A 20,905-nucleotide genomic window follows, 5' to 3' on the forward strand; every position below is an offset into this window, starting at 1 on the left:
ATCAACATTTGTTTAAATATTGACAGATTATAGATATAAATATATTTTAAAGGTTCACTTCTGTATATAGTTGGCTAATTGCATATGATGATGCTGAATTAGCACAAACCCTCTCTTGGTGTTAAAATATTATCAAGTTTTACTATAAACATGAATTGGGAAATTAGTGATCAATAAGGCACGAACAGTTATTTTTGCTTTATTGAACCGATTTTTAAAAATGCATTGTTTGGATGTCTTGTTAGCTCACTATAATGTTTTTTTGTTTGTGTGCATGTATTCACACTCTATTTTTTGTAATTGATGTTATTAGCAGTAAGTAAGTTGCATTACATTTCACATAATAAAATCAAGCTATTATCTTTATTATATTTTTCTAGACTACAACATATACATTTTTTAGGAACTTTTAGTGAATGAGACCCATTGTGCTCTTTTGTTTAATTGTGATTTGAGTAATGTCTTAAACTAACCTTTCTTTTTCTGCTTTGGCTTATTTTTAAGGATGACATTGATGCAGCTTGTGAACTTGCCAACAGAGGACTGGTTATCTATCTTAATGAGGACCCTAAAGAGCTCATTCAGGAGTATGTGGTGAGTAGTTATAGCTTAACTGATGGAATCTGCACTATGTTCAACAAGCAAAAATATTAATACATCTAAAAACCATGGTTTCATCAAATATGCACACTGCAACATAAATAAAAATAATAATAATTATATCCACTAGACATGTAGCATTAATTGTAATACATAATACATATTCATCTTTTTTTCTGTCTTTAGGACATGGAAGAAGATCCAGTTTATTTTACAGTGTGCGATTGAGAAGACTACCATGGGCATCTTCCTGATAAAGCACACTGCAGACAATGAAGCCCATGATGTAGGCATTGTGCTAGAGGGTGTAGCAGTGCTTCAGGACCTCAACAGTGTGGATTTTGCAACTTCAATGTTGTTTGGTCTAATTTATGCTCTTAACCTGCAGTACCCCACAAAGTTGCGTTTTACATATGAAATTTACCAAAAACTCATCATGGACTTGGATGCAGGTGAACTCTCTATCAAGGCCCAATTTCAAATCTGAACTCAACCAGTGAGATGGACTGATTTTTGAATGACTTCTGTGACTACAAACAATCAACCTCTGAAAATTTCAGCAGCCTTCATGCAAGACCACCGCAGAGGGTAAACCGTGATCTTGTTGTTTAGACTGTTCCCCTTTGCCTGCTCTTGTTTCTTTATCTTTTTTTTTTGTCTGAATTTGGCCCTTCTTTGGACTGGGTCAGAAGTTGATTGATTAGAGAGCTGAATCTATGACACATGGATGAACTAGCATAAATAAGATACATTGTTTATAGTTTAGGTAAGGGTCAGATACTGTATTTTCACATTATTTTGTAATGTCTATATATAATTATCTTTGAGACGAAAGCGTTTTTCTTGAAATAAGTTCCAGGTAGGGCTGCACGATATTGGGAAAAAATAACATTGCGATATTTTATTTTTCTGCGATATATATTGCAATATGAAATCTAATCTAATTGTTTCTTACAAACAAAAATTGGGTGAGCACACTTACGTTCTTATTTTAAATGATTAAAACATCGACACCATCATGTCAATTGATTAATATGTGCGAGGGAGAGAGAGCAAGACATTGCCCGTGGTGTTTGAAGACGATGAGCGTGCGGCCGGGGCTCTCTCTCTCTCTCGTGCATGTTCTCTCTCTCTCTCCTCTCTCTCTCTCATGCATGCTCTCTCTCGTGCTCTCTCCCTCTCTCTCCTCTCTCTCTCTCTCATGCAAGCTCTCTCTCTCTCTCTCTCTCTCTCTCTCTCTCTCTCGTGCATGCTCTCTCTCGTGCTCTCTCTGTCTCTCTCTGCCCTGTTAAACTGACAGGACTTAAAAACATGTAAATGATAAACTTTTACTCTATGATGGTTTAGCTGTACAATTAATCGGCTAATCACATTCATCAAAAGACGGGGAGCAGCTGCCCGTACAGTTAATGAATAACGAATCAACTACGACAGCCTACATCACACATCCTGCGATGTGACTATCGTGGATTCGTACATCGTGATATCGATGCTTAAACGACACATCGTGCAGCCCTAGTTACAGGTACTGGTGTTCTTGTATACAGTTTTAAGGTTTCCGAGAGAAATGAAATAAATTAGTGTTACAATGTTGTATTAGTTTTTAAACACACGGTTACATGCAGTATAATGTTACTTATGTTTATGATATTGTTTAAAAAAAAAAGAAATCTTGTAAAACTTTTGAAGGTTTAAATATATTGTTGATCTACATGTTATGCATACAAAATGAACCGTCTTTGTTTTTATACTAGTCTAATTAAAACTGATGTATTTTTATTAAATTTAATCATCAGAGAAGTTATTTATGCTATGCTTTTGAAAGCACAATGTTATTTAGACATGCCATTTAAATTACACATTGTTCAAATGATTAAATAAAGGATTTACAAAAGGTTTTTGTGTTACGTGAAATGAAACATGCAACAACAAACCATTGAAATGTATTAAAATTTAATTTTAGTGAATTTATCAAAATTATGTTAAGATAACTTGATTTCATTGCACAGAATTAACATGATTGAAGCAGATATCTGAAATAAAAAAATTATGTTAAACTAGCATAACTGAATTATGTTAGTATAACTTGAAAAGACTATGTACACATTACTTTTTGAAATTGCATAGGATTAACACAACCATATTATAATGAAACCACATAAATGCATAGGATACTTTGAACTCAAACTGAATGTGTGGAACCAATGTCCATAATTCAATTGAGTAAATCCAACAAATCTTTTTTTTCAGTGCACACACCTGGAGCAGTGGGCAGCCATTTAATCTGCGGATGCCCTGGGAGCAGTTGGGGGTGCAGTGCCTTGCTCAAGGGCATCTCAGTCTTGGTATTGCCAACCCGAGACTCAAACCCACAACCCTAGGGTTAGGATTCAAACTCTCCAACCACTAGGCCACGACTTCCCCACGACCCCCCCCCCCCCATTTAAATTGTGAGTTTACAAGATATTTGACCACTTTATTTTAATTTTAATTTTGTGTGAAATGACTCCGGGGAGATGGATTTGAATAAGAAATATTTCTCTGTTCCAACTCTAGTTGTTTTGTGTCCGCTTTCTGGTGTCTTTGGACTTGTCTGGAAACTCTTCTGTGACCTTAGTCGGCCTTCAAAGTCTCTTTAACACCCTCATGGAGGTCCACTGACCTTTGACCCATCTCAATCTTCAAGGTATTTTCTTTTCCTCCATTCAGGTTTAACTGCCAGTGTCTTGGAGAGATAAATTATTTTATTTTGTATTTTGCTTTTGTATCCAGCCAGTGGTTTTATTGGTAAAAACCTGCACACTGCACAGATAAAAGAATGGTCATGTCAAGTTTTGGTTTTTGTTTGTTCCCATCTGTCCTCACTTGGCTAATTTTCAGTTCTCATCAGCAGTTAATTTTCATTCATTTAGATCACCTGTTCTTGGTTTTTAGTTCCTGGCTAAATGCCTATTTGGCTTATGTTCATTTAGGGGACTTTCACACTGGCAATTTAGTGCGAACGGGGTACGGTTTGCATGAAAAATCGCTAATGTGAACGCTGTCATCGGACCCTGGTGCGCACTGGGGTACTGAACCTGAGACTACCTGGAGAAGGTGGAGTTCGGTTGCTCCTGAGCTGTGGCGTGGTTCGAGTGAATGTGCAAGCAACATTGTCTTGTCTTTGAGAGTTGGGTGTTCGGTGGTTAAGTGCCGCTGACGTTTTGATGGCTTCATTGCAAGCCATCAAAACGGCTTCATGGCTTCATTGAGTTTTTCACCAATAACATATAACGGGTTTGTATGGAATCGCCTGTTGTCTTAAATCCATACCTAATGTATGAGGTATTTTATTTACGATTGAAGCTTGACTTTTTTTTCTCTCTTGCTATTTTCGAGTTGGTCATCTCCTTTCCTTTTACCGGAACTGTCCGCAATGAAATTAGCCATTAAAGTTTGCTGAGGCCTGCTCATCTCTTCACATACTTCTCTGTCACTTCAGCACCCGCTTTTTTTGCAGTCCGTTCAGATACGATGCGTTGCTAAGCAATCGCAAGACGCTCAAAGAAACACATTTTAATCAATCAATCAATCAATCACCTTTATTTATATAGTGCTTTAAACAAAATACATTGCGTCAAAGCACTGAACAACATTCATTTGGAAAACAGTGTCTCAATAATGCAAAATGATAGTTAAAGGCAGTTCATCATTGAATTCAGTTATGTCATCTCTGTTCAGTTTAAATAGTGTCTGTTTTTATTTGCAATCAAGTCAATGATATCGCTGTAGATGAAGTGACCCCAACTAAGCAAGCCAGAGGCGACAGCGGCAAGGAACCGAAACTCCATCGGTGACAGAATGGAGAAAAAAACCTTGGGAGAAACCAGGCTCAGTTGGGGGGCCAGTTCTCCTCTGACCAGACGAAACCAGTAGTTCAATTCCAGGCTGCAGCAAAGTCAGATTGTGCAGAAGAATCATCTGTTTCCTGTGGTCTTGTCCTGGTGCTCCTCTGAGACAAGGTCTTTACGGGGGATCTGTATCTGGGGCTCTAGTTGTCCTGGTCTCCGCTGTCTTTCAGGGCAGTAGAGGTCCTTTCTAGGTGCTGATCCACCATCTGGTCTGGATACGTACTGGATCCGGGTGACTGCAGTGACCCTCTGATCTGGACACAGACTGGATCTGGTGGCCACGGTGACCTCGGAGCAAGAGAGAAACAGACAAATATTAGCGTAGATGCCATTCTTCTAATGATGTAGAAAGTATGGTGTTATGTGAAGTGTTTCCCGTTCCGGTTTACCTAATTAATGCAGCCTAAAAATCCTTTAACGGATTTGGATATTAAAAGCATATTAGTATGTTATGTGTATGCCAGGTTAAAGAGATGGGTCTTTAATCTAGATTTAAACTGCAAGAGTGTGTCTGCCTCCCGAACAATGTTAGGTAGGTTATTCCAGAGTTTAGGCGCCAAATAGGAAAAGGATCTGCCGGCCGCATTTGATTTTGATATTCTACGTATTATCAAATTGCCTGAGTTTTGAGAACGTAGCGGACGTAGAGTAGTATAATGTAAAAGGAGCTCATTCAAATACTGAGGTGCTAAACCATTCAGGGCTTTATAAGTAATAAGCAATATTTTAAAATCTATACGATGTTTGATAGGGAGCCAGTGCAGTGTGGACAGGACCGGGCTAATATGGTCATACTTCCTGGTTCTAGTAAGAACTCTTGCTGCTGCATTTTGGACTAGCTGTAGTTTGTTTACCAAGCGTGCAGAACAACCACCCAATAAAGCATTACAATAGTCTAACCTTGAAGTCATAAATGCATGGATTAACATTTCTGCATTTGACATTGAGAGCATAGGCCGTAACTTAGATATATTTTTTAGAAAAATGCAGTTTTACAAATGCTAGAAACGTGGCTTTCTAAGGAAAGATTGCGATCAAATAGCACACCTAGGTTCCTAACTGATGACGAAGAATTGACAGAGCAACCATCAAGTCTTAGACAGTGTTCTAGGTTATTACAAGCAGAGTTTTTAGGCCCTATGATTAACACCTCTGTTTTTTCTGAATTTAGCTGTAAGAAATTACTCGTCATCCAATTTTTTATATCGACTATGCATTCCATTAGTTTTTCAAATTGGTGTGTTTCACCGGGCTGCGAGGAAATATAGAGCTGCGTATCATCAGCATAACAGTGAAAGCTAACACCATGTTTCCTGATGATATCTCCCAAGGGTAACATATAAAGCGTGAAGAGTAGCGGCCCTAGTACTGAGCCTTGAGGTACTCCATACTGCACTTGTGATCGATATGATACATCTTCATTCGCTGCTACGAACTGATGGCGGTCATATAAGTACGATTTAAACCATGCTAATGCACTTCCAATGATGCCAACAAAGTGTTCAAGTCTATGCAAAAGAATGTTGTGGTCAATTGTGTCAAATGCAGCACTAAGATCCAATAAAACTAATAGAGAGATACACCCACGATCAGATGATAAGAGCAGATCATTTGTAACTCTAAGGAGAGCAGTTTCAGTACTATGATACGGTCTAAATCCTGACTGTAAATCCTCACATATACCATTTTTCTCTAAGAAGTAATATAATTGTGAGGATACCACCTTTTCTAGTATCTTGGACAGAAAAGGGAGATTCGAGATTGGTCTATAATTAACTAGTTCTCTGGGGTCAAGTTGTGGCTTTTTTATGAGAGGCTTAATAACAGCCAGTTTGAAGGTTTTGGGGACATATCCTAATGACAATGAGGAATTAATAATAGTCAGAAGAGGACCTATGACTTCTGGAAGCACCTCTTTTAAGAGCTTAGATGGTATAGGGTCTAACATACATGTTGTTGATTTAGATGATTTAACAAGTTTATACAATTCTTCCTCTCCTATAGTAGAGAATGAGTGGAACTGTTCCTCAGGGGGTCTATAGTGCACTGTCTGATGTGATACTGTAGCTGACAGCTAATGGTTGCAATTTTATCTCTAATAGTATCGATTTTAGAAGTAAAGTAGTTCATAAAGTCATTACTGTTGTGGTGTTGGGAAATGTCAACACTTGTTGAGCCTTTGTTTTTCGTTAATTTAGCCACTATATTGAATAAATACCTGGGATTATGTTTGTTTTCTTCTAAAAGAGAAGAAAAGTAATCAGATCTAGCAGTTTTTAATGCTTTTCTATAGGATATGCTACTTTCCCGCCAAGCAATACAAAATACCTCTAGTTTTGTTTTCCTCCAGCTGCGCTCCATTTTTCGGGCTGCTCTCTTTAGGGTGCGAGTATGCTCATTATACCATGGTGTCAAACTGTTTTCCTTAACCTTCCTTAAGCGTAAAGGAGCAACTGTATTTAAAGTGCTAGAAAAGAGAGAGTCCATAGTTTATGTTACATCATCAAGTTGTTCTGAGGTTTTGGATATGCTAAGGAATTCGGATACATCAGGAAGATAACTTAAAAAGCAGTCTTTTGTGGTAGAAGTGATGGTTCTTCGATACTTGTAACAAGAAGTAGAATTTACAATTTTGGCTATATGAAGTTTACACAGAACTAAATAATGATCTGAGATATCATCACTTGGCTGAATAATTTCAACACTATCAACATCAATTCCATGTGACAGTATTAAATCTAGAGTATGATTTCGACAATGAGTAGGTCCTGAAACATGTTGTCTAACACCAATAGAGTTCAGAATGTCTAAAAATGCTGATCCCAATGCATCTTTTTCATTATCGACATGGATATTAAAATCACCAACTATTAAAACTTTATCTGCAGCCAGAACTAACTCGGATGTAAAATCACCAAACTCTTTAATAAAGTCTGTATTGTGCCCTGGTGGCCTGTATACAGTAGCCAGTACAAACATAACAAGGGATTTATCATTAATATTGGTTTCTCTGGATAATGTTATATGAAGCACCATTACTTCAAACGAGTTATACTTGAAGCCTGCCCTCTGAGAAATCCTGAAAACGTTATTATAAATTGAAGCAACTCCTCCCCCTTTGCCTTTTAGACGCGGCTCGTGTTTATAACAATAATCTTGGGGGGGTGGACTCATTTAAAATAATGTAATCATCAGGTTTAAGCCAAGTTTCTGTCAAACAGAGCACATCTATATTATGATCAGTTATCATATTATTTACAAAAAGTGTTTTTGTAGAAATGGATCTGATATTCAATAAGCCAAGCTTTATCATTTGTTTATCCATATTGCATTTGTTTTTTATTTGTTGAACCTCAATTAAATTGTTAACCTTAACTTGGTTTGGACGTTTTTTGTATTTTCTAGCTCGGGGAACAGACACAGACTCTATAGTGTGATATCTAGGTGAAAGAGTCTCTATGTGCTGAGAATTAACTGACCTCTGTTACGGGAGGCAGCTAGCAGACGGTCGGTTTAGCCAGTCTGTCTGCTTCCTGACCTGGGCCCCAGTTAGTCAAGTATAAACACTAAGACTATGTGCCATATTTCTAGACAGAAGAGCAGCACCACCCCAGGAGGGATGAAGACCATCTCTTTTAAACAGGTCAGGTCTGCCCCAAAAGCTCGTCCAATTGTCTATGAAACCTATGTTATTCTGTGGGCACCACTTATATTTATTGTTTATGTTTTGGAGTAAATAACATGACATGTCATAGCACTTAAAAAGCATTTAATAAAGGCAATTATTATTATAAAAAATAAATGAATAAAAAATTATTCTGGCAAAATTTCAAGGCCCGGTACTAACGGGTACACGGACCGGCACCGGTCCGGGGACCGGGGGTTTGGAATCACTGCTCTTAAAGACTCCTTTTTCCTACTCCTTCTTCGTGTACTCTTTCTAAAATCATGACCGCATGACAGGTTGTAGGTTCAAACCACAAAACCGTGAACTTGACTCAAAATGTTTAAACCCAAAGGAAATTTGACAGTACTTTCCCTCTACTTTAACTGACAATTCAGACATGCTATTGTTTCAGAGCATCTGATCAAAAATGTGGGAAATGACAAGTATGAATATTATGTCATTCAGTTTTTGACAAGTAACCAATTATATTGTTGTGAAAAGGGAAAATGTTTGTACAGTATATATTGCCAAATTATATTATGGTGTGGATTTCAGATTCAATTAGAACAATGAAAAAATATTGACATAGTTTTCCCTGTCTAATTGTTTTTATTATTATTATTATTATTATTATTATTATTGTATAGCTACATGCTGTCACATCATAATCTCACAGTAGCAGCATCTTGCAGTATCTCACATGAAAAGCTGATAGAGAAGTTCATTAGTGCAAAATGTACATTTCTGGATGTGTCACCAGCCATCTAAACAAACTGATAATGATTGGTTAAAGACAGGCTAAAATAATTGTCAGGCAAATGGACAAATGCTTTAAAACATTTGTCTGTAAATACTGTTTGCTGTAGCATGTTTGCTGTTTTTTTATTTGTTCATACTTGACTATAACCAATTATATTCTATTTATTCTTACTGTAAATTTGTTTTTATTGAAATTTCAGAGACGAGTTTGAAATAGGCACAAGATATTAATGTGTGGTTCTAATGGACCAAGAAACAGACCAATAAAACACTAATTGAATCATCCTTTATTTGTAAAAGTATCATGTCACACAACATTAAAGTTTCTTTAACACATTTATTTTTTGTTTTTTAGTTGAGTGTACCATGCTTCTAAATTAGAACTGTGAAACGTTCCATACCCGGGGTTACAAACTGGGTTTAGAACAATAGTAACTCAGGGGGGGAAGCCTTTCAGAAACAAACAAAAAAACAAAAAAGCCTTATGCATTTTTTTAATTTATTTATCAAATATGATTTTTAAACTTTTATAAACTCATTAACTCCATGCCTGTTTCTTGCAAACACCAATATTAGCACAGATGGTTCCGGCATCATCAGTGGTTGAAAGTTCTTCAACCAGAATGTCCGTGAACTGGTTCACTAACTTCCTACACACTGACTTAAGGAATCCAATCTCATCACAGATCGTCCCCAGCTTATTTTTTATGTCGTCCTGTAGGAAATGAAGTCATTAGTCTCACATTAATTTATTAAAGCTTATAAGAAAGTACTGATACCGACCGGAGTGGCTCCATTGGAGAGCTGTTTTTTCAGTTTCTTCATCACCCACTTGCAAGCCCAGCACTTTCCAGGGAGTTGTTCTGTTTCTATCTCACCCTAATATATCAACATATGGCAGTATTTTAGTATCAATAGTTTATATGACATTTAGAATCGAATTAGCAGTTAAAAATGGGCATGACTAGCGGTTTAAAACACATTGTCTAGCTTATGCATCCTGCAAACACTCTTGAAGTTTCATTTCAGTATATGACAACAACAACCTTTATTTACAAAGCACATTTAACACAATAAATATTGATCCAAAGTGCTGTACATAGTGCATAGAAGGACTACAATATATATAAAAAAAAACAATTACAACTTTCCAAATCTAAAGAATAAAAATGTGTTTTCAGAGTAGATTTAAAAATGTAGGAAGGAGCAGACTGTAACGATCAGGACACAGGAAACGAGAGATCCAAGAGCAGTGTGTGTTTATTGGGTAATCCAAAAATCTGAACCCAAAAACAAGTAGAGGGGTCATAACCAAAAATCAGTCCAGAAACAAACAAACAGGAGCAAGAAACTAGAAACACCAGGAAACCAGGTGACGGAAATTAAGGACTCCATGACACAGACAGAAAACTGACCGGTTTAAATAGACAGGATAATGACGATGAAAGTGAAGACACCTGAGTGCAATTAACAGGTGTCCAATTACCGTGATGAAGGGACAAGGCTTTGTGGGAAATGTAATGCCTGCGGTGAGGTGCCTATGGGGAAGTGAGACCACTAGTGGACACCCAGAGAAACACAGACCAGACACTGTGACACAGACCTCTCATGATAAAGGGAGAGCATTGCACAGCTTGGGCCCAGCCACCGAAAAGGCTCGATCACCCTTTAATTTGTAGCAACTTCGTGACACATTTAAAAGCAAGTGATTTGAAGATCTAAGTGACCTAGCAGGACAGTATGGCACAATAAGATCACAAATATACCTTGGTGCACAGCCAGACAATGCTTTATAAACAAACATAAGGATCTTAAAATCAACTTGAACCTTAATGGGAACTCAGTGAAGGGATGCCAAAACAGGAGAAATATGATCCCTCTTTCTAAACCCAGTCAAAAGTCTTGCAGCTGCATTTTGAACAATTTGTAATCGAGATGAAGTGAAGATTGAGGAAGACCACAATGAAAAGAGTTGCAATAATCTAATCGTGATGTTACAAAAGCATGAATTGCAAATTCTAAGCCTTTGCTTGAAAGACAATTCTTCAACTTTGCAATAGATCTTAAATGGAAAAAGCTTCCTCTAATAACCACACTAATTTGTTCATCAAAGAATAGTGAAGAGTCAAAGATCACTCCAAGGTTTTTGATTTGTTTGCATACATTTGTTGAGAGAGGACCTAACTGTGCTTTCAGAGCAGGAGAGCAATCTGCCAGACAACCGAGAATTAAAACTTCTGTTTTATCCTCATTTAGCTGCAAAAAATTATTAGTCATCCACATCTTGATATCATCTAAACATTCCAATAACACATTAAATGAAGCAGGGGTGTCAAGCCTTACTGGAAAGTAAAGCTGACAATCATCTGCATAATAGTGAGATGAAAGGCTGTACTTCTGAAAAATGAGGGCCAGGGGCAGCGTATAAAGGGAAAACAATAAAGGTCCCAAAATAGATCCCTGGGGCACACCAAACAAAACAGGCGCAGATGACGAGGAACAATTTCCTAAATTTACAGAAAAATTCCTCTTTTCTTGGTAAGAAGCAAACCACTTTAGTACATATATTAGTATATATATTTAGTACTATACTATATATATTCTGGTCGTTCAAGAAGAATGTTGTGGTCAATGGTATCAGATGCAGCGCTCAGGTCTAACATAACCAGCAAAACACAAGAGCCTGAATCTAGAGCAAGCAATATAAATTTGAAAAAACTACTTTCTCTAAAAGCTTAGAGATGAAAGGCAGTTTAGAGATCGGTCGAAAGTTACTGCACATTTCTGGATCAAGTTGAGGTTTTTTCAACATAGGTTGTACAATTGCGTATTTAAAACTAGCTGGAATGACACCTTTGGCTAAAGAACTGTATATGAAAGCAGTTACCATATGACTAATGGTAGAAAAAAACATCCTTAAAAATATGAGCTGGGATAATATCAAGCTTAGAACCAGAACACTTCATAGTAGAGATTATAAGCTAGCTGATTAGGAGAGACAGGTTTAAAGTTAGACAGACAACTCATGGGACAAGGCAATTGCAAGTGACATGTTAGGATGGAACAATAGAGCTTCTAATATGATAATTTTTTTGAGTGAAATGTTTTAAAAGTCTTCACAAAGCTCAATAGAGGCCTGGTGGTCAAATTTAGAATAGAGTCAATCGTATCAAACAGCATCAAATGTATCTATAGACTGGGATCGATGCATAAGACAGTGATTAATCATCTGACAGTCATATTATTGTTTGGCCAAGGTAGTAGCAAATTCTACCATCACCTAAATAGGTCATGTAGTTTTACTGTTTTCAAATAACAGTTTGTGAATTTTGATGTGTAAAATAATCGCATACAAAATAATCACAATTAATCAAAATAAAAGTTTTAGTTTGCATAAAAGATGTTTTGTATATATTTATTATGCATATGCAGTCAAGGAAAGCTTGAAAATTAAAAAATAACTGAAAAATAACAGAATGCCAACTTAAAAATTCAAACAAATTGACCATGGTAAACGATGTTAAGGATGACTTACAGAGCTTTCTTCAAATCCATTTCCAATGGAAGCTTCTTTGTGCATTTCCCAGTGAAGGGCACAAACTGTAAGAAAAAATGCACGATAAATGTAGCACATAATGTGTTCATTTAATATAATACATGAGTTTAGTTAAAGAGCGATATGTGATATGTATACTTTAGGTACATTCAAGCTGGTTTTAGCATGACTAGCAATGCACATCAATGAACTTGAGCCGGTCCAAATATGTCTATGCAGTCTTTTCTAGCTAGGCAAACAAAATTAAGACAAGTAGGTGGATAAAGATAACCAACAACTGATCTGTGCTAGTTATACCTGAGGATATCAGCAGGGTGATCAGGACGATTCTCCGCAGCATCTTGTTTGGCAAAAGAGTCCGAACACAATGAGACTGAAAACTCTCCTCTTGTTGGCTGAAGGTCTTTGATGACTCTCTTACTAAAACCCCTCTATTTTTACAAGTAACCACAGACACTGTGAGACCACAGACATCGCACACAGGGGCGTCATGCACTCATCATTTCTAAGGGGGCACGAGTTGGGGGGGGGGGGGTCATTTGACACACAGCAGCCACAACAGCACTTAAATTGTATTTATGTTTTACTTTTTCTTCTAAACATTTCCAAACGCATTTACTGAATTATCATAAATATCTTGATTCCCACCTTAATAGATTATGTTGATCGAAAGTGTGCAATGGTCAAAGTAAGCTGATAATGTAATCTATTATATGTTCATAAAAATGTGTGTTTACTTTGAATTAACAAGGGTGTTACGCCATAACATATTTCTATGACATAATTCATATTTCTATTATTGAGTTCATATTTCACGTGAATTTATAATTGAAAGTTAATGTAAATAAAAACATTGCAAGTTAGGCTACTAAGTTAATCATAAACACTTTCGTTGGACAGAGAGTGCAAGAACATTTACATTATCAAAAAGCATTTTCACTGACATTTTAGTTCAAGCACTCTCAAAAACTACCATTAAAATGAATGAAGCTGTTCACACTATGAAATTAACATCTTACAGATTTGTACACACATTCGCACTTTGTTGTTTCTGGTGAGAGAATTCGCCAGAAAGAGGCATTCAGTCAAGCGAGCGAGTGAACAAAATTCCGGCATTTTAGCGATGACTCATCTGATTAAATATAAATTTATATATTTATTTATCCTTTTGTCTTTAGGAGGCAACATTCAAAATCCACTTGGCTCAAAAATCTGAGGGGGCACGTGCACCCTCTCTCTGAATGGGCATGACGCCTCTGATTGCACAGACCAGTTGCGTTTGAAATCTTGCATTTGAAAAGGGTTGCCCTAATGCCACCCCATTGGGACTAATTTATGCCAGTGCAACTAGAAGCAACCTCAAAGAATAGATGAATGATCAATTGTTATTACCCACTCTTTTCAAATTCCCTCGACCTTCATGAAGAAAGAGTTTCTTTAACTTGCAGGGCATTTGATGGTTTTCACACTAAACCACACGTTGAGGTTTTCAGTATAGAATCAAGAACTGCTTCCCCATTTCTAATTCTCAAACTGTCATAATTTTAAAAGTCCTTCATGAATTGATGTGACATTATGAATCAGTAACAAACCCTGAGAGTACAGAGAGAAAAATCTACACCATATCTTCTAATTTCTGTAATCTTAGCATTTCTGTAACTCTTACAACTAAAATATCCAATAATTGACGTTATGCAACAATGGTAAACAAAGTTTAATTTCAAGACAGATCGTCTAGTTTGTTAGTGTTTGTTTAACATAAAATACCCCACACATTACAGTCATTACATTGCTTAAAAAGTTGCCCCGTATCATCACCTTTAGAGTCTTTCATTCTGTAATCAGAAAACACTGTATGTGCTTAATTTATGTCACAGAATGTTGCTTATCGGAGCTCATGAAGACAAAATTAGGGAAAAGGTATTTAATCCAACTACACAAGGAATACAGAGAAACAGGTTTGCAACTCATCCAAAACACAATGTTAGACAGGACCCTGAACTCAAGAAACATGGGAATATAAATTCTAAACCAAATGAAGACTAATAGGCTGATTAATAGAAAAGAGGGGAATTCCCAAAACTGGGAAACTAGGTCAAACAAGGAACTGTAGACAAAAATCATACAATCCATAGAACATACATGTGAGATTTTATTTATTTATTTTTGACAGACTGAAAATAACTGACTCATTAGAATCATTTATAATTTAACTACACTGCATGTGCCATTGAAGAGGTATTTTGCAGGAAACCTGGGTATTTTTGTACAGAATTTGGAAAAATTCACACGTAAGGAACCATACGTCATTAGGTTTTCTTATTTTACTGTATAGTCATTTATCTTAAAATAAAACCAAATCTGAATAAGGAACATTCTAGGTTCTGACCACTGATATGTATATAAATTCTACTATACTATTATAATACCACTATAGATCAGTGATTCCAACCCTAGACACAATCTACTGCTATTATACTGAATTCACCAAACCAGATATTCATTAAACTATCTTGTTGTGTGTTCTGTAGAAGAAAGTCTAGAATAAATGTTTTGAATGACATGATAGTGAGTGAATGACGATTTTCATCTGCAGGCTGTTTTCACGCCTCTACCACAACAACAGACATCTGAACAGCACTGTTTGACAAACAACCCACACACATACGCTGATACTGCCCAAACCCCTTCACACGTCTCTTCTTGTAGATTTTTTGTTACTTTAAAGGCTTTAGCAATCAGTCATCATTTCCTTTGAACTAGTTTCTCAATAAATGTATTTTTCCTCACACTTGGCCTGCAGTGAGAAGAATCAATAAATACGTATAGCTTCAGCTGGCTAATGGCCATGTTTTAAAACTGTTGTGTTTGAAAGGATGCAAAGATGATCTGATGCTATTATATATCTGAACATATCAGTCACTACGAGAAAGCCTTGACAAGGGAGGAAATGGCTTGTGTGGTTGTGTTGATCTCAAGCCTTAATTTTGTCTCAGATCATCAGCCCTTTTGCATCTTAAAAATTGTGAATTATACCTACCATAACTTATATTTTCTACATATCTGCTTAATAAAAACTTCTCATTAAGTGAAATTCTTCCCTTATAAACTTTGTTACAGATTAATGATACATTGTCCAGAAACCAGTTACTGCAAGAAACACAGAAAATTGACAAATACAATCTGTTAAAGGGGTCCTATTATGCTCTTTTACAAAGTATTAATTTTGTTTTGGGTGTACTGGAACAAGTTTTTCGTAAAAACATTATTTTTCACATATTTTGCATTATTACAACACCTCTCTGCCCAGTCTGACGTGAATGACTTGAATAGTTCCCGCAATGAAAGTCCGCCTTCTGCATTACGGAATGTGGGGTGTCATTTGTTAGTGATTTCTGCAAAATAAAATATCTCCTTTTGAAGTTGAATATGAGCTTTGTAAATTTGCTGATCTTTTTTTATGCTCAAACAGCAAAATTACAGACAGCTGTGTGTTTTGGTCATTGTCATGTTGGAAGTTAAACCTTCTTCCCATTGACTACTTTCTGGCAATTTGATGATATTTTACACCATCCATTTTTCCTTCCACCTAGTCCCTGCTGCACTAAATTCCTGCAGCTGCTTCAGAGTAGCTGTGGGACCCTCTTGGTCCCCTCTCTGACTGGTTTCCTCCTAGCCCTTTCATGCAGTTAGAAGCGATGTCCTGATCCAGGGAGGGTCTGTGTTGCACCAAATACCTTCCATTTCTTGATACTTTACTGTGCTTTTAGTCATTGAGAAAGCGTTTTAATCTTTTTGTATCCATCTCCTGATATAACAGACAGACTGAAGGCAGGGGGTTAGTGGTCTGCAGGATTTTATTGAAACCGATATGAATAAACAGTGGGGAGTAGCAGGTGGATGAGAGAACTTGAGATCTGACTGTATTTTTGAGATCTGACTGTACATAAAATCTACGGGTCCACAACAGTCATCAGCAGTCAAAAAGAGAAAAAGATCATCATCATCTAGTCCCATCCAGAAGTATGTATTAATCATGGAATCGCTCCAACTCCTCCACATACTCTTCCGAAGACCTTTCCTCCAGCAAGATCTCACATGTAGTCTTCAGCCCAGCCCATCCTGTCTTTGGTCATTCGTTCTGTTTTAGGATGGATCTTCTGTAACAGACAGACTGAAGGCAGGGGGTTAGTGGTATGCAGAATTTTATTGAAACCGATATGAATAATCATCAGCACTGGAAGGAGATGGAGGATTGCTGGAGAGAAAGTAAGCACAAGAGGTTAGTTTTGAAGGAGTCGATGCTGGTAACTTAGACAGTGGAGAGTTCCGGTGAAGTCACAAGATCCAACCATGAGAGTGACTGAGGTGTGTGTATTTATTTGGAGGTGAGCTGATGGGAGGATGGTGAACAGGTGCTGGTGATTAGATGATTGGAAGGTTTACAGGTGCAGGAGATGAGTGTCTGAGTGAGTGCACTGTGGATGATGAGCCTGACCAACTTGTGACACCTGACTTGGACCTGTCCACAACTTTATCCCAAAGATGTTTTAACAGTGCCTTGCTACTCAGTTAGGGAAGTCGTGGCCTAATGGTTAGAGAGTCAGACTTGCAATCGAAGGGTTGTGAGTTCGAGTCTCGGGCTGGGAGGAATTGTAGGTGGGGGGAGTGCATGTACAGTGCTATCTCCACCTTCAATACCATGACTTGGGTGCCCTTGAGCAAGGCACTGAACCCCCAACAGCTCCCTGGGCGCCGCCGCAGCATACCCACTGCTCCGTGTGTGTGTGTGTGTGTGTGTGTGTGTGTGTGTGTCTGAGTCTGTGTGTCTGTGACATATCAGGACACAACTCTGTATAATGACATGGGTATGACACAGGTATTACAAGGAGAGGGTGACTTATGAGGACATAACCCATGTCCCCATTTTTCAAAACGCTTATAAATCATACAGAATGAGGTTTTTTTTTGAGAAAGTAAAAATGCTCAAAGTTTCCTGTGTGTCATGTATGGTGATACAAGAAACACGGGAGAGATCCAAATGCAGGGAAGAGGTTTTATTGAGGGGCAATCCAAAAGGGGTAAAAAGTCCAGGCAGGGTCAAAGCCAGAAAATCCAATAATATAAAAACAAAACAAGAACACACGGGAAAAGCAGACTCTGGAATGTATCATACATACGACAAGGACTCCGTGACAAAGACTCAGACAGACCGGGTATTTATACACAGAAGGATAATGGGGAAACAGGAGACAGGTGGGGGAACAATCAATTAACTAAAACAAGGAGGAAGGTGACCAAATAAGGGAACAGGAAGTGGTGAGATGACAGACACCGTGGGAACGGAGGACACCTAGTGGACACCCAGGGAACACAACCCAGACACTGTGACAGAACCCCCTCTCTACGGAGTGGCTTCCAGACGCTCCATGATAGACAAAACAGAGACCAGGAGGGAGGCGGACAGGTGGAGGCTCAGGGGGAGGGACGGAGGGCCAGACTAACAGAGGGGAACCGGGACAGGAGTGAAGACACAAAACAAGAAAACAAACCGTAACATGAAGCCTCCCCAGGGCAGAGCAGAAGACCACCATGTCCGTGTGGTCAGAGCGGAAGCCCCCCAGGGCGGAGCAGAAGACCACCACGTCCTCGTGGTCGCCGTCAGAGTCCCCCAGGGCGGAGCGGATGACCACCACGCCCCTGTGGTCGATGCCGGAGTCCAACAGGGCGGAGCAGCAGACCACCCAGTGACTTGACTTGACTCTGGAAGTTCAACGGTGACCCGCCTTGTCTCTGGAAGGTCCCCGGTGACTGGCCCCTGACTCGACTCTGGAGGGTCCGCTGGCACCTGACTCGACTCTGGAGGGTCCGCTGGCACCTGACTCGACTCTGGAGGGTCCGCTGGCACCTGACTCGACTCTGGAGGGTCAACTGGAACCTGACTCGACTCTGGAGGGTCAACTGGAACCTGACTCGACTCTGGAGGGTCAACAGGAACCTGACTCGACTCTGGAGGGTCAACAGGAACTAGCCCTGACTCTGGATGGTCAAAGGTAACTAACCCTGACTCTGGAAGGTCGACGGTGACTAACCCTGACTCAGGAGGGTCCATGAACACCTGACTCGACTCAAGAGGGTCAACCGGGAACTGACTCAACTCTGGAAAGTCAATGGGCACCTGACTTGACTTTGGACTGCCTGTGGAGACGTGAGACGCCTCGGCTTCGGGCACCGCCTCTGGAACGGCCTCGGGCACCGCATCGGGAACGGCCTCCGGCACCACATCGGGAATGGCTTCGGGCACCGCCTCGGCCCCCGGAACAGCATCGGGCCCCGCCTCAGCCTCCAGAACAGCAACGGACACCGCCTCGGCATCGGGCACCGCCTCGGCCTCCGTAACAGCATCGGGCACCGCCTCGGCATCGGGCACCTTCCTCGGCCTCCGGAACAGCATCGGGCACCGCCTCGGCCTTTGAAACAGCATCTGGCACCGACTCGGCCTCCGGAACAGCATCGGGCACCGCCTCGGCCTCCGGAACAGCATCGGTCTCCGCCTCTGGGACGGCGGCGGCCTGCTCGGGAACGTCCTCCTGGACGGCAGTGGCCCGCTCGGGTACGTCCTCCTGGACGGCAGCGGGCTGCTCGGGACCGTCCTCCGGGCTTTTGAGGAACGGTAGACGCCTGTCTCCTCCTCCTCAACCCTCTATGATGGCGAGTCGGGGGCACCTTGACGGAAGACTCAGGCGTTGAGTCAGCCATCTTGTCTGGCAACACAGGTGTAGATTCGGCCATCCTGTGCTGTGGCGCTGGGCTGGCGGCCATCTTGTGCTGTGGCGCTGGGCTGGCGGCAGTCTTGTCTGGAAACTCAGGTGTGGTTGTTGCATCCCACTGAGCACGATGGTGCAGGTAATCCGTAAACCCCCAAAAGTCCAGGATCTCCAACCCCTTCATCTCCCATTGAGGCAAAGGATCATCCAGGCAATTATTAAACAAGTCCTTTAGTGCTGCATCATTGTAACCTAACCCGACTGCCAAAGTCCAAAACAATTGCGCCAGGCCACCCACCTCACTTCCCTTTTGACGAAGGGTGGTTAAGTTCCGGAATCTCCCCCTCCGTTCCTCCATGGTGGCTGGGGAACAGATTCGAAATCTCACACCGCTGGATCTCTGCATGACGGAGTCCTTCCATCACGTACAGTGATACAAGAAACACGGGAGAGATCCAAATGCAGGTAAGAGGTTTTATTGAGGGGCAATATTATTATTTATTGAGGGACAAAGACTCAGACAGACCGGGTATTTATACACAGAAGGATAATGGGGAAACAGGAGACAGGTGGGGGAACAATCAATTAACTAAAACAAGGAGGAAGGTGACCAAATAAGGGAACAGGAAGTGGTGAGATGACAGACACCGTGGGAACGGTGGACACCTATTGGACATCCAGGGAACACAGCCCAGACACTGTGACACTGTGAGGGTTAGGTTTAGGGGTAGGGTTGGTGAAAGGCGATAGAATATACAGTTTGTACAGTATAAAAACCATTACGCCTATGGGATGTCCCCACTTTTCACAAAAACAAACATGTGTGTGTGTGTGTGTGTGTGTGTGTGTGTGTCTGTGCGTGTTAGTGTTCACTGCTCTGGGCATGTTTTTGTGACATATCAGGACACAACTCTGTATAATGACATGGGTATGACACAGGTATTACAAGGAGAGGGTGACTTATGAGGACATAACCTATGTCCCCATTTTTCAAAACGCTTATAAATCATACAGAATGAGTTTTTTGGAGAAAGTAAAAATGCACAAAGTTTCCTGTGAGGGTTAGGTTTAGGGGTAGGGTTGGTGAATGGCGATAGAATATACAGTTTCTACAGTATAAAAACCATTACGCCTATGGGATGTCCCCACTTTTCACAAAAACAAACATGTGTGTGTGTGCACTTTGGATGGGTTAAATGTAGAGCAGGAATTTTGAGATTGGTTTACCATACTTGGCTGAATGTCACTTCACTTCGCTTCAGTTGTTTTATGTATAGATTTATGTTTAATGAGTCTCCAGATGCTCTCATGAGAACCAGACTGAAAAACCTATTTGCAACCCGTGTGTGTGTGTGTGTAGACCAGCACGATCATGAAATCATTAAGATGATTTTTATTTTGTCAGACTAATTTTCTGTGAACAAAATGTATGCATCACAATAGTATTATAAAACTGTAATATTATGTTAACTTCTATGTTTATGTTAACTATTATGCTAGCTAAATATCACAACTAAAGTGAAAACAATGTATATGACTCAATAACAGTTATCTTAATGGCATCAATACAATGATATGGTATTAGCAGTTGCTTTGGCTAAATAATTGTTCATTAAATGCATCTGTTCTTCACTTAATTATTTTCTCAGATTATTAAGGGAGGATG

At 39.5% G+C, this 20,905-nt stretch overlaps 1 protein-coding gene and 1 long non-coding RNA gene across 2 annotated transcripts in view; one reads left to right on the plus strand and one right to left on the minus strand.

Moving 5' to 3' along the window:
• Positions 1 to 3,013: 3,013 nt before the first annotated feature.
• The window catches only part of LOC113060904 (uncharacterized), a 36,941-nt gene continuing 19,049 nt past the window's right edge, over positions 3,014 to 20,905 (plus strand). The window contains exons 1-2 of the long non-coding RNA XR_003278308.1: positions 3,014 to 3,050; positions 3,157 to 3,286. This is a non-coding gene — a long non-coding RNA (uncharacterized LOC113060904). The remainder of the gene's footprint in view (positions 3,051 to 3,156; positions 3,287 to 20,905) is intronic.
• On the minus strand, positions 8,933 to 12,902 carry LOC113060899 (antimicrobial peptide NK-lysin-like). The gene is made up of 4 exons (XM_026230158.1): positions 12,770 to 12,902; positions 12,452 to 12,516; positions 9,700 to 9,795; positions 8,933 to 9,631 (listed from the first exon to the last, which is right to left on the minus strand). The coding sequence occupies exons 1-4, from the start codon at positions 12,810 to 12,812 to the stop codon at positions 9,455 to 9,457; spliced, it is 381 nt and encodes a 126-aa protein (XP_026085943.1). The 5' UTR covers positions 12,813 to 12,902; the 3' UTR covers positions 8,933 to 9,454.

The sequence above is a fragment of the Carassius auratus genome, chromosome 42 (assembly GCF_003368295.1).
Source record: "Carassius auratus strain Wakin chromosome 42, ASM336829v1, whole genome shotgun sequence".
NCBI lineage: Eukaryota > Metazoa > Chordata > Actinopteri > Cypriniformes > Cyprinidae > Carassius > Carassius auratus.